The sequence below is a fragment of the Brassica napus genome, chromosome A1 (assembly GCF_020379485.1).
Source record: "Brassica napus cultivar Da-Ae chromosome A1, Da-Ae, whole genome shotgun sequence".
NCBI lineage: Eukaryota > Viridiplantae > Streptophyta > Magnoliopsida > Brassicales > Brassicaceae > Brassica > Brassica napus.
The window spans coordinates 25,194,332-25,207,880 of record NC_063434.1 but is presented as its reverse complement, the minus strand read 5'-3'; the positions used below and the strand labels follow the sequence as shown (position 1 = coordinate 25,207,880).

The 13,549-nt window shown below is 36.9% G+C and overlaps 3 protein-coding genes across 3 annotated transcripts; 1 reads left to right on the top strand and 2 right to left on the bottom strand.

Moving 5' to 3' along the window:
* Positions 1–545: 545 nt before the first annotated feature.
* LOC106408642 lies at positions 546–2,983 on the bottom strand. The gene is made up of 3 exons (XM_013849375.2): positions 1,742–2,983; positions 756–1,664; positions 546–605 (listed from the first exon to the last, which is right to left on the bottom strand). Exons 1-3 carry the CDS (start codon positions 2,981–2,983, stop codon positions 546–548), a joined length of 2,211 nt encoding a protein of 736 aa, XP_013704829.2.
* A 1,418-nt stretch (positions 2,984–4,401) lies between these two features.
* Positions 4,402–5,935, bottom strand: LOC106411100 (50S ribosomal protein L3-2, mitochondrial-like). Its single transcript, XM_013851785.3, has 5 exons — positions 5,497–5,935; positions 5,201–5,410; positions 5,019–5,123; positions 4,840–4,953; positions 4,402–4,773 (listed from the first exon to the last, which is right to left on the bottom strand). Exons 1-5 carry the CDS (start codon positions 5,833–5,835, stop codon positions 4,597–4,599), a joined length of 945 nt encoding a protein of 314 aa, XP_013707239.1. The 5' UTR covers positions 5,836–5,935; the 3' UTR covers positions 4,402–4,596.
* A 3,675-nt stretch (positions 5,936–9,610) lies between these two features.
* Positions 9,611–12,653, top strand: LOC111200666. The gene is made up of 2 exons (XM_022691905.2): positions 9,611–11,982; positions 12,270–12,653. Exons 1-2 carry the CDS (start codon positions 10,836–10,838, stop codon positions 12,302–12,304), a joined length of 1,182 nt encoding a protein of 393 aa, XP_022547626.1. The 5' UTR covers positions 9,611–10,835; the 3' UTR covers positions 12,305–12,653.
* Positions 12,654–13,549: the final 896 nt, after the last annotated feature.

The window sequence follows — 13,549 nt, the reverse complement described above, 5'->3', positions numbered from 1 at the left end:
TTTCTTGTTGCAGTATAAGTCATAAAGTGTGGGCTATATATGGAGAGCACTCCTAAGCATAAAATAAGGCTATGGCATAGAGAAGATCGAGAGTGTTATGTTTCCTCTATAAATATGTAGTGGCCAATGTTGTGTAATGTAAGCAAGTGAAAAAACAGTTTCTCCATCCACTTCACTCTAAGCTTTCAAAAGTCCAAAAACGTATTTCTTATTCTTGAACACGAACACAAAACAGAGTAAATAAAGAAGTGATGATGATGGCCTGCAATTTTCTGCAGTTTACAACAATTGTTCTATTAAGCTCTTGTATCTTTGACATTGTTCCTCTTATTTTCATTGTTTTTGTTTCACCAAAGACGCATTGGAAACTAACAAAAGCACGTTTGCATAAAACAAAAAGAAATCCAACAAAGTTTGAAACAAAAGCTAGGTGGTGATTCCAACAAAGTCTGAAACAAAAAAGCTAGGTGGAGATTCCATAACAAAAAATAGCATCAACCACCGAAAACAATATCATAATAAATAACAAATCCATCCCACGACCATCATCGACCTTGTGAGCCAACATGTGATTCACTTTGTGAAAAGCCTTGTGATCCTCCTTCCTATATAGAACACATAACCTTGCGAGTTAATATCAAAATGATATAAAATATAGATATAAACAAAAGACATTAAAATCTTACATAATCTTTTTTTGGCCGACCTCTTGGACGTTTAGGTTCAGGTTGAACCATTGGTTTTGAACAGCTCACCTTGGTATGTCCTTCTTCTCTGCAGTTAGAGCATGTCATGACACGCTTCACTCGGTTTAGCTTGGTTTTACTAGAGGAAGAAGATGCTTCATTTGCAATTTTTCGCCTTGCATATGTACTTGGTCTTCCTCTGTTACCTAGCCTATCTGGTGGAGGCAAGACCGGCAACCTGTTCAGCATAGGCCACAGTTTCATCCCTTCCACTGGCCTAATACTACACTCATAAGTTTTCCTCCATCTTATGGTTGTGTAATAATTAGAAACATAGTCATCTACTTTATGCTTCTTTGCAAGGATCATACAAGCAGCATGGTTACAAGGGATTCCATTCAGTTGCCACATCCCACAACCACATGATTTCAAACCCATATCAACGCTATACGAACAGTTGTGATAGTGAATTTCGTAGACATCACCTGTAGCCATGTATCTAATACAATCTTGAGTCTTCTCTATAGCAGTTTCTATCGCAACATGTGCTCTTTTTGTGAATCTAGTCTTCAACCTATTAGCAATGATGGATCTTTTTGCTGTACGTACCATACATTGGCGCCTTATATCCTCTAGCATTTCAAGTAGTGGTTTTCTCCTAGCCTCACGTATGGTTTTGTTAAAAGATTCATTAAAGTTGTTCAAATTATCATTACAACATGAACCAACCTTAAAATAAGCTCGAGACCATGTATGCGGACTGGTAGCTTGTAGAGTTTGATGCGCCAGTTGATTGTAGCTCTTCAGTTCATTCATATGTTCTCTAAAGTCTCCTAAGGTGTAGCTGCGGGCTATTTTCCAGAATAGTTTCTCTAGCTGTGGGTCGTGGCTGTCCCTCTTCCAGTTTCCTAGGATGTGTCTTGCACACATGCGATGTTCTGCGTTAGGAAGTTCAAGTTGAACAGCTTTCACCAAACCCTTCAAAACAACACAACACAAAAGACCATGTGAGGTACGAGTTTACCAAATCAAAAAAAGAAGACTAAGATCTTTACCTTTTGCTTATCAGATATGAATCTGAAGTTGCTCCCATCACCGAGTTCTAAATCCATTTTCAAGTGATTCACAAACCATGCCCAGTTAATGTCATTTTCAATCTCCACAACTGCCCAAGCAATAGGTACAATTCTGTTATCTCCATCTCTTCCAACTGCAGCGATCAATTGGCCTTTCACATCCCATTTCAGAAATGCACCATCCAGTCCTATAATCGGTCTACAAGTCGACTTCCAAGCTGCACGTTGTGCTTCAAAACAGATGTAGATGCGATCAAACCTTTGCTTACTTCTTGGTGTTGGTCCGGGAATGGTCATTATCTCTGTTATAGTGCCCGGATTAGTCTTACGAAGCTCTGCTTCATAATCCCAGATTCTGGAAAAGTGTGTTTCATGGCCGGCTCTCCTTTCCCTTGTGATTTTAGTTTTAGCTTTTCGACATTGCTCTTCAGTAACAGTCAAGTTGTAGGTTCTCTTGATCTCTTCACAAATTTCCTTAGCTGTGAGCTTAGGATTCAACCTTAACCTTTCCGTAAACAGCAGCGCAATTGATGAAGTCTTCAACATCTTCGAGGAACCGGAACGTACACAAGCATGTTCATTTACATAAACCTTTATTTGCAGTTTATGTTTCCTCCTCTCATACGAGCAATACACTCTCCAAGGGCAATCATATTCAGTGTCAGAACAAACAGCACCAAGCTTCATTTGTGTTGATATGTAGAGCTTAATATCATATCTTGTTTTCAGAGAATACCTAAGAAGAGCTTGTTTGAACTCAGATGCAGATGAAAACGTCTTTCCCAAGAATAAAACCTCATCAGCTGATGCTGCATCCTCACGAGCTTCCCGTCGCGCATCTTCTTCCTCATCATAAGATGATATAGGGTCAGGTATATTAACCTCTGTCCAGCAATCCTCTTCTCCACTGTCATCGTTATCTTCTCCATCATTCCTTGCAACATCTCCAAAGTGTGATGATAAAACCTCACAAACTTCTTCATCAATTCTGACATCTACTTCTTCCTCATTCCTTTCTTCTTCTTCTTCTTCAACCTCGTTCGTTTCTTCTTCGAGTTCATCAGCAGGATCATCAGCAATAGCCTCACAATCATCACCAGGTATGAGTTCACGCTCATCTCCATCATTTGCACTCGGCCCTGTTTCATCACCTTCAAAAACCAGTGGAGTTTCACGTTCTCTAGCTCTGCCTCGACGTATAGGAAACTTTTGGGGTCTCATCATATAAAGAAGAAAATATTTGTGGTTTTACATTCAAGGAGAAGATGAAATCGAGTTCGTAAAGAAGAAACGAATTGGCCTCCACGTTAGGGTTCTAAGAGTTTCAATTTAGTGATTTTGTAAGATTATGTTCTATTTTTAAAACGACGACGTAAGAATAGCCGTGAACAGTAGACAGAAATTTAACGACAGAAACAGTTGACCGAAAGTATATCTTATATGGCTAGGTCAAAAGAAGTTTGTGATTTATTTGGATTAAAGGAAAGTTTGTACTTTTTTGGCCAATATGTGAAAGTTTGGTATTTAAATGACCATTTTCTCCAAATAAAAATGATAAATGTAACAAATTTAAATATATTATCCGTGCGTACAGCACAGAAATGATCTAGTGTGTGTAAAAGATGGGAAACATAGATATATAAATAGTCAATGAGGCATAATTTAAGGGTTGTGTTGTTTAAGAGGAGACCGTTAGTAGAAAGATGCCAATCATTATGGTTCTAGTGACGTAAGTCACTTAGATTAAAAGATCTTCACATTGGTTAGATGTTAAAAGCAAACAAACTTGACCGTTGGATTAAAAAATTTATTTCCTATAAAAAAAATGATGACATCATCGATTACCAAAAACTGGTTTGCTTATTATATATATATATAGATTTCTATGTCGAAATGAGGGTTTATATTTTAAGACATTTACAGAGGAGTCAGTCGCTATTATATATAGATTTTTATGTCCATGAACGGCTTTTTCTTCTTGGCAATATCATCGGAACAAATTTAATTTAACACTTGTCGGCCCCTTGCACCATTTTCTCGACATCAATGTTACACCTAATAACTCCGGTTTGTTTATTTACTAGCAGACCTACTCAGCCGATGGTGAAACTTGTTTTTAGAGTCTTAGGTTCTAAAGATTCATTCATTCTTCCGGTTTCCGTCATCTTGATGATAAAGATAGAACAAAAGAAGCAAAAACAATGTGTGCTATCTCAGTTTCCAAGCGAAAACAGCAATGCAATATCATTTTCTTGGATGTGGGGAAGAAGGAGAAATTGGGGTCAGAGCACGGCGGAGGAGGAGGGCAAGCGAGGTGGGCGACGGAAGGGCAATTGTGGCAGACGATGCTCTCTTCTGGAGGAGGAGGGACGTCGAGACAAACAGGGCAGAAGAGGTGACGATGCTCCTTGAGTAAACAGTCGGTGCAGAGTCGCCGGTTTTGCCTGACGGCGTAGGTGAAGAAGGCTTCTTGCTCCGGATTCATGGCTTAGTCAGTCAGTCAACCGAGATTGGGAACTCTCTCGAAGTTTCAAGATCTTTGTGATAGAGAACGCAGCATCTGTATTCTATTATTAGTGTATAGAGAAGCCTTAAAAATTGGAACTTGATTCTTTTTGTTGACTTTGAAAAACAAAAGATGAGATGTAAGTTCTTTTTTGTCTCTTCATTGCTTATTGCAAACTCTGTTCATGTTTTCAGTTTCATATATCCAAACAACTAAATAAGAAAAAGAGTACAATTTTTCCCAGCTTTAGCTCTGTGACTGACTCTCCACGTCCTCAGCTTCTTGTCTTGCACAAACGTTAAAAAAAAAAAAAAAAACGAAAAGGACATCACTCTGCCAACATAAATGGGTCGACTTCTCCTAGATCTGCCACCAAGGGTTCTAATTCTGATGGATCCTCGTCTTCTTCAGGTGCTAAGTAGGTAGGGAATGGAAGCTTTGAGATGTCTGGCTTCTTGTAGCACGCATCGTTAATAAACACAAAGTTCCCTTCTGCGCCAGGAACCTGCAAATAGCAACAACGATTAACAATCTTATTCACCTACCCAGTGACCAGGACAGGGATACTTACTTGTCCTCTCACCCAGATGAGGTTCCTGGCAGGATCAATCTTGTAAACCCAAACGTTCTTTACTGTCCTCTGGGCCGCACCCATGTGCCCAGGCATTTTTCTTCCCTTGAACACCTGCTCCACGTGTTTAACAACAAGTCAGTTCTTGCTTTGGGCACAAGAAGCAGTTTGACACATACCTTTCCGGGATCATCTCTTTGGCCAGTGGAACCACCTTTTCGATGCGCCTTTGAACAACCATGTGACGCCGGCCCTCCTTTGAACTTCCATCTTTTCATGACTCCCTGCAAACAACACATGGTTACTTGCCTATCCACAGTTGTGGTCGAAAAAGAGATGAGAGCTTTAAATCCAGTTTCACCTGAAAGCCTTTCCCACGAGTGATCCCAGTGACATCAACATACTGCCCCGGCACAAAATGACGCACACCGAGCTCAGTGCCAACGGGAAGAAGCGCGTCTTCCGTCACAGGGAACTCCCTCAACTTCCTCTTCAACGGCACACCTTGAGCTCTGAAATGACCCAGCTCAGGCATCGTCAAATGCTTCGGCTTCTTATGCCCACACCCAATCTAACTTAAACCACACATGAGAGATGAGAGAGATTCATTCCCAAACCCCACCCAGAAATCAATCAAAGGGAGAATCTTTCTTTTACCTGTAGCGCAAAGATGCCTTCTTTCTCAACGGTCTTGACCTGAGAGACGATGTTGTCGTCCACCCAGAGGATCGATACCGGAACCCTAGCTCCCCATTTATCCCAGAGCGCAGTCATCCCGCACTTGACGGCGATCATCCCTGTTCTTTTCGATCCCGCAGACATCTCTCCGGGTATTATCCGAGTCGGAGCTTCGGATCCAGTAGTGCTGAGCGACTCAGCATCGGAGCTGAATCGTCGGAGGAGATAGAAGCTAGGTTGTGAGGGTGAAGGAGTGGTGGACCGGATTGATAGAAGCTGAGTGAAGCGAGAGATGAGGCCTCTCGGTACCGCCGCCATGGTTTCGAATCGAAGCGAAGCGAGCTTCAGTGGAGGAAGAAACGGGAACTCGGAGGAGGAGGCTTTTGCGTAGGGTTTTTGAATGTTTAGCAAACCCTCTATAACAAACAGAGGGTCTGAAATTATATTTATTTATTTATTTAGTTGTGGTGGACCATAGTGTTGGTTGGACCACAGTTTTTGACAAGCTGACTTTTATGACTTCTACGGTGAAGTTTCCAGCCAAGTCGGTTCCCTTCATGATCTTTGCTTTTATTGGTTCCACACCGGGTGTGAGACTGATTTTTCAGTCATATAAAAATGTCTACACCCCCCGTGTCATTGTAAAAGAGATAGCTCGGCCCTTCCACGGGCAGCCATATAACGTGTAAAATCACAGTACCAAAAAATTAAAATTACAAAAATTCTAAAACAAAATACAAAGAACTACAGCACCAAATCAAGCCCATAGATACATTAAACAGAAATTTCCATAACTTTTTGTAAATTTTTATTTCTATATTTTCACTATTTATTAAAAATACTTTTTAATATGACAAAAAATCTATCAAAATATCCATTAATAAATAGAACAAGGTTCTATATTTAATCTACCATAACATGTTGAGAGATCATAGATTCATAAAACAGAAAATTTCAAAACTTTATTTCTATAGTTTTACTATTTATTAAAATATTTTTTAATATGAACAAAAGCTCTATCAAAATATCCATTAATAAATAGAACAAGATTTTATATTTAATCTAACATAACAATGTTGAGATCATAGATTCATAAAACATAAATTATTATAACTTTATTTCTATATTTTCACTGTTTATTAAAATACTTTTTAATATGAACAAAAAATCTATCAAAATATCCATTAATAAATAGAACAAGATTGATGACAACAAAAAAGTAGAACAAGATTCTATAAATAATCTACCATAACATGTTGAGATCATTTGCAATCCTCTATAAGGGAACACAATCCAATATTAACCAATCAAAATCATAGGCGTTTATAATTTTGATAGATTTCTTAATGTTAAGAACAAAATTTTCCATTTTATCTACCTTAAGAGGCTGAGATTTAGAGCTTTTTAATATACTTCAGATATTTAGTATAATTATTCTTCTAAATATTTTAGAGTTCTTGATCATAAAAATATATATATATATATATATATATATATATGAGTTTTACAAGACGATGTTACGCAGTTAAATATGAGTTATACTAGGGTTCCACCCACATCTGTAAAACAGCTGCGATTAACATGCAAAAGATTGTATGCTTTATTCAAAGACCCTATATTCATCAAGAACCACTTGGGCAAAGCAGCAACGCAGATGATCTTACTTAAAGAATGATGACTTAGTTTATTCATTCAGAATTCAGTTTCCACCGAATCCATAATGGATATGATCAAGTTATTGAGTTGACCAATAAACTTAGGAGTCTAAAGAATTCAGAAGATGTCAAGATATCTACAATCTCTCACTGTAAAGGTTTATTGTTATGCATGACCGAAGACAATAGACTCGTGGTTTGGAACCCTTGTACTGGTCAAACAAGGTGGATCCAGTCGAAACCATCTAGTATCAGTTACGCAGAGCCCTTTCGATATTATTTAGGATACGAAAATTAACAACAACAAATCGTTGGATAGTTACAAAATCTTGAGCTGTAGCCATTATTATCGCAAGATTCCTGGTGGCAATTTCAGTATCAGACAAGGTGCCTTTGAAATATATGAGTTCAACTCTGATTCATGGAGGGTTACTGATGCTATTAGTGGTGACTGGTTTTTTTTTTTTTGGGGGGGGGGGGGGGGCAAGTTATGCTAAATGTTATACTTGTGTTACATAGTTATTATAATGTGTTTTGAAATCCGACCCGAATTCGAGACCGAACCGGTAAATCGGGTGACCTATATGTAATCCGGTTTGGGTTTAAAAAAAAAATTATATAAAAACCTGATAAAACTTGTAAAAATCGTTAAAATCTGAAATCTGACTACCTGACAAACCATTGCTTGACCCAGTAGATAACTCCTAGTTATTTTTTTCTTTAGATTTTTTTAATTATATTATTAAAATATGTTTTATATTCTAAGTAAGAAGTTAATTAGTTTTTTACCATCATCTAGAATTTGATTTCCAAACCCGCACGGATATTTATTTATTTATTTAGTTTGTGGTTGTTTATACTAAATGATTCATTTTATCTTCATATATTTTTTTATTTTTTTTCAATAAAAAAATGAAGAAAATAGAGAACTTGTATCATGGATTAACGATTTTTTTGAGTAAAATTTAATCGTAATACTTAACGATTTTTACAAATTTTATCTGGTTATTATATAATAAATTGAGATTTCTAAAAATGAATGTATAAATTAAATTTAAAATAATTATAAATTAATTATGGGCTTAAGTTTGTATAAATATACATAATAATTTGGGTCATCTTAAATTAGTTGAGGCCCAAACTTTTAACTAATTATTTAATTATTCTATGAAAAAGTTAACGGTAGAAAAATAATTTGAGATAGAAAATCTCTACAAACATATATTTAAACACTAATTATTTTGAATTGGTTGTTATTAGAGCATCTCCAAAAAGGAACTCTATTTTGAAGTTTCCAAAACTTTATATTTGAAGTTTCAATGTGTTCTTCTCCAAAAGTAAAACTTCAAACCTAACTTCAAAATTATTTATATTTTACACTATGATCCTTATATTTGTCATAGTTGATGTAAATTCATAAAACTTCTATAAATAACTAATACATATATATAAATATTACAGAAATATTAATTAAAAAAAATCTTACACTAAAATATAAAATTATAAATAAAAGTACATAATTAAATATTAAACTGCAAGCAAATATTACATTATTGCATAAAATTATTTCCATAATGCTCCCATATATGATCAACTAGTGCATTTCGAAGTAAGAAATGATTCTCTTTATTTTTTATTTGTAGATTACGAGCCAAAAATTGTTGAAACCGGATATCCTCATAATATGTCTGCTGATATTTTGATATCATCAAATGAAAAAATCCTTGATCTTTTAAACGAAAGTACAACAAGCAGGGAAAAAAGTCATGAGATGATTGAATTACGACTGCAAAATGAAGCAAAAAAGTTAGCTTTTAAAGAAATAAAAGAGGAAAATAAAATATTGCTAAAAAACTTAGCTTCTATCGATGATGTTAATATTCATGAATACATTCGATCTGAACAAGAAAGAATCATACAAAAAATGCGTCAAGAGCAACAACAACAATCATCTTCGGTTACACAAAATTTGTTGAACAATATTTTGGAGATTTTGGAGGTTCCGGAGCAAATTTACCAGACTATTAGTGTTGTTATAATATTTAAATTTGAGTAATAATTATGTCTTCATGTGTCTTTTTAATAAGTTTTTATTATGGTTTTTTGTAATATTCTTGTTGTTTAATTCTAGTTTTAAAATATTATAAATCTTGTTTTAATTTTTTTTATTTAATTTCATGTGTAAAACTTAAGTTTATATAACAAATTTGAAATATTTATGAGATATAAAAGTTTTAAGGATTAAAACAATAAACAAAAAAAAAAATTAAAGAATTATAAATATGATGTATAATTGTAAGGACCAAAATGCAAATAAAAAGATGAAACTTCAAATTTGAAGTTTTGAAAAGTGAAACTCTATATTTGGAGTTTCACTCTTCAAAACTTCAAATTTGAAGTTTTGAAGTTCCTTTTTGGAGAGCAAAAATCTCTATATTTGGAGTTATAGAGTTTCTTTTGGAGATGCTCTTAGATATGGAAACCGATTGTATTGTTACCAAAGTTGGTTGAAAGAATAATTCAAAATAGAAAATCCCTATAAATATGCATTTACACTTGCATTTACTTACATGATTCAAAATAGAAATTCTTACAAATATGCATTTATTCTCGTTTTTTAAATTAAATTAGATTTAGGATATGCATTAATTAAACTGTAAAAGACAAGAATTTTAAAAAGTAAGTAAATTTATTACTTCAATGGCATATGATTGTAAATAAATTGAAAATTAAGGGGTAATTTATATGGGTACTTCTCTTTTAATAATATAGATGTAGTTCTGGCGGAGAACTCATGAGAGGTAAGAAAGTTTATATTTGTGAAACGCCACGCATAAACACACCAATGTTATGTGTTTATCTGTAAATCATATTATCAAACACAAAGATTGTGTGTTTATAAACAAAAATAAGTAGACAAGATATTATAACTTAATGCTCGTCCTTCACGTTTGTTTGTCCAACCTCGACTGAAAAACGTTGCAGAATTCGTAACAACGGCGTTATGAGCCTTCATAATTTCATAACATGTTCCTTAGTCGTACACAAATATATATAGTCTTCTCCCTAGTTTTTTTTTTTTTTTTTTTTGTCGACTTCTCCCTAGTTTTCTTGTAATGCTTTTTTCGTCTTTATTTGGTTTCGGATTTATTAGGAATCTTTTTAATTGTGACTACCTATTGGAGAGATTCTCTCTTGACTATTATACCCTCTATATATACACCAATTGTGAATTTTACAATATTAAAACCCTAATATCTTCTCCCTTTTGTTTAGTTAAACCTAAAGCCCTACTCTCTATTTGCCTTCTTCACGCTTTCTTACTTTCTCTCAGCATCCTCTCTTTTTATTCCTTCAGGTCAGAGAAACAATGGTGACTCCCAATCTCCCATGGGAATTGGAATCAGAAATACTTTCTAGGGTTCTATTGGCTAGAAGATAAAGATTGTATTTATCTTAGAGATAAGTTAGAGATAACTATGTACGTTAGAGATAACTATGTACGTTAGATACGATATACTTGACTTAGATACGGGAGTCATGAACGTTTGTATAAATACTCTGTTGATACATCAATAACAAGCAACTCATTCTTTTATATTCACATGGTATCAGAGCTAAGATCTATCTAAACAAAAACGTTGAAGATCTTTCTCAAGTGCAATGAGTGATACGAAGTCGGAGGCTGCTGAAGCTTCTCAAGTTGTGATTAGTAAGCAAGGAGATACGATGAAGTTATCACCGTACACTCTGTTCTCATCGGACAATCCAGGTTCGATGATTACCTCTGTTCATTTGAAAGGGGATAATTATAATGAGTGGTCATTGGAGATGTTGAATGCACTCTGTGCCAAGAAGAAGAGTGGTTTCGTTGATGGATCGCTTCCTCAACCTGAAGAAGGCGATGTCAATTTGGAATCTTGGTTGAGTGTAAACTCTATGATTGTAGGATGGATTCGAACGTCGATAGAGCCACGAGTTCGGTCTACAGTAACGTTCATCACCAATGCTCACAAGCTTTGGGAGAATCTGAAACAACGATTTGCAGTGGGTAACAAAGTCAAAGTTCATCAGCTCATGGAACAACTAGCTTCATGTCGTCAGAATGGGGAGCCGGTTATAGATTACTTTGGCAAATTGTCTATCAAGTGGGAAGAGATGCAGACATACAGACCTTCACCACCGTGTACGTGTACAGCTGCACGAATATATGAGAAGGAGCGTGAAGATGAAAGAGTTCATCAGTTTATTATGGGTCTTGATGACTCGAGATTTGGTAATGTGGTGAGTTCTATCATTGAAGCTGATGAATTGCCTGATATAGGCAAGGTGTATGCAAAAGTGATCAGAGAAGAAGCTCGCTTGGATTCTGCCAAGACGAGAGAACACACTCAAGATGTCGTTGGGTTTGCAACACGACGAGATACAAATACAGACGATCAAAGTGCTCGACGTGACTCACGGGAAGGGTCAGTTTCACAGGGAGGAAGAGCAGATTTCTCCAGTGGCAGAGCTCGAGATCGGGTGTGCTCTCATTGTGGTAAAACTGGTCACGACAAGAACACATGTTGGCAACTCATTGGTTATCCAGAGTGGATGACAGAGAGAGGAGGAGGACGTGGTGGACGCGGTTCTAACAGAGGAGGTGGTCGTGGTTTTAACTCTGGAAGAGGCAGAGGAATAACATCTAATATAGCACATGCGACTACTCCTCACGTCTCGACGGTTGCTGATCTAACTCCAGAACAGCTGAAGGCAATTACTCAGATCATTCAAGACAAGCAAAGCGGGTCGTCTGAGAAACTGTCTGGTAAGGTTCTTGGAGATATAATAATTGACACAGGGGCGTCACACCATATGACGGGAAATCTGTCACTACTAGTGAATGTAAGAAAGACACTGCCATGTAGTGTTGGGTTTGCAGATGGCAGCATGACAATGTCGTCCAGCTTGGGAGAGATGGTGGTGTCGGATAGACTGTCACTGAAAGAAGTTCTTTATGTTCCGGATTTGAACTGTTCATTGATCTCGGTTTCGAAACTTCTCAAGCATATGAATTGCTTTGCATTGTTTACTGATGCAATTTGTCTTCTGCAGGACCGTTCTACGAAGACTATGATTGGAGCCGGTGAGGAACGTGATGGGGTGTACTATTTCAAGGATGTAAAGGCGGCACTGGTCAACCGAACTGATGGGAAGGTTGTGGATCATCTGCTGTGGCATCGTAGGCTAGGACACCCTGCGTTCTCTGTGCTTTCTGTTTTACCTATGTGTTCTGGTGTTTAAAATAAAGATAGCCCTGGTCAATGTGACGTATGTTTTAGGGCTAAGCAGACAAGAGATTCTTTTCCTGACAGTTTAAATAAAGCAGAAGTTTGTTTTGGTTTAATTCATGTTGATGTCTGGGGTCCATACCGAGTTCCTGCATCGAGTGGGGCAGTGTATTTTTTAACTATAGTAGACGATTTTTCCAGAGCAACATGGACCTATCTACTTCTTGCGAAATCAGAAGTTGGAAAGGTGTTACAAAATTTCTGTGCATACACAGAAAGACAGTTCAACAAACGTGTTAAGGAAGTGAGAAGTGATAATGGCAGTGAATTTATGTGTCTGAGCTCATTTTTCAGAGAGAAAGGGATTATACATCAGACCTCCTGTGTTGCGACTCCACAACAAAATGGAAGAGTTGAGAGAAAACACAGACATATCTTGAATGTAGCACGGGCGTTGTTGTTTCAAGCAGGATTACCAGTTAAGTTCTGGGGGGAGGCGATCTCAACAGCAACACATTTGATCAACTTAACGCCTTCGAAGATTCTTCATGGTTTAACACCACACGAGGTGTTGTTTGGTCGGAAACCTTCGTACGAGCAGCTCAGAGTGTTTGGCTCATCTTGTTACGTTCATCGCAATGCGAGGGACAAGGATAAGTTTGGGGCTCGGAGTAGACATTGCGTGTTTGTTGGATACCCTTTTGGGAAGAAAGGGTGGAAAGTATATGATATGGAGAGGAATGAATTCTTTGTTTCTCGGGATGTAGTCTTTCAGGAAGACAAATTCCCAATGGCTGAAAGTGATATGGCTCAGTCTATTGAGCAAGTAAGCTTGGAACCGTTTGTAGAAGAAGAAGAGGGTCTGATTACTTCTGTTACAAGAAACAGGGGGAGTGAAGTAGTGGAAGTACCGGTTGGAGAAGAGAGTGTTGTAGTTACAGAACCTGTCGAAGGTGACAACAGTGACAAAACTACTGTGTCTGATGAAGCCGCATTGGAGACAGCAACACCAGTTACGGAAACTGAAGAAACAGTCCCTGCGGTACCAGAGTTAGGAAGAGGACATAGAGAAAAACAAGTTCCTGCAAAGTTTAATGACTACAT

Excerpts from the sequence above, each read along its gene's own strand:
- LOC111200666 (XM_022691905.2), top strand. The coding sequence starts at position 10,836 with ATGAGTGATACGAAGTCGGAGGCTGCTGAAGCTTCTCAAGTTGTGATT. Across the intron at positions 11,983-12,269 it reads GTCGTCTGAGAAACTGTCTG|GACCGTTCTACGAAGACTAT; the intron begins GTAAGGTTCTTG and ends TGTCTTCTGCAG.
- LOC106408642 (XM_013849375.2), bottom strand. The coding sequence starts at position 2,983 with ATGAGACCCCAAAAGTTTCCTATACGTCGAGGCAGAGCTAGAGAACGT. Across the intron at positions 1,665-1,741 it reads TCATATCTGATAAGCAAAAG|GGTTTGGTGAAAGCTGTTCA; the intron begins GTAAAGATCTTA and ends GTTGTTTTGAAG. Across the intron at positions 606-755 it reads GAGAAGAAGGACATACCAAG|GAAGGAGGATCACAAGGCTT; the intron begins GTGAGCTGTTCA and ends TGTTCTATATAG.
- LOC106411100 (XM_013851785.3), bottom strand. The coding sequence starts at position 5,835 with ATGGCGGCGGTACCGAGAGGCCTCATCTCTCGCTTCACTCAGCTTCTA. Across the intron at positions 5,124-5,200 it reads CTCGTGGGAAAGGCTTTCAG|GGAGTCATGAAAAGATGGAA; the intron begins GTGAAACTGGAT and ends TGTTGTTTGCAG. Across the intron at positions 4,774-4,839 it reads TCATCTGGGTGAGAGGACAA|GTTCCTGGCGCAGAAGGGAA; the intron begins GTAAGTATCCCT and ends TGCTATTTGCAG.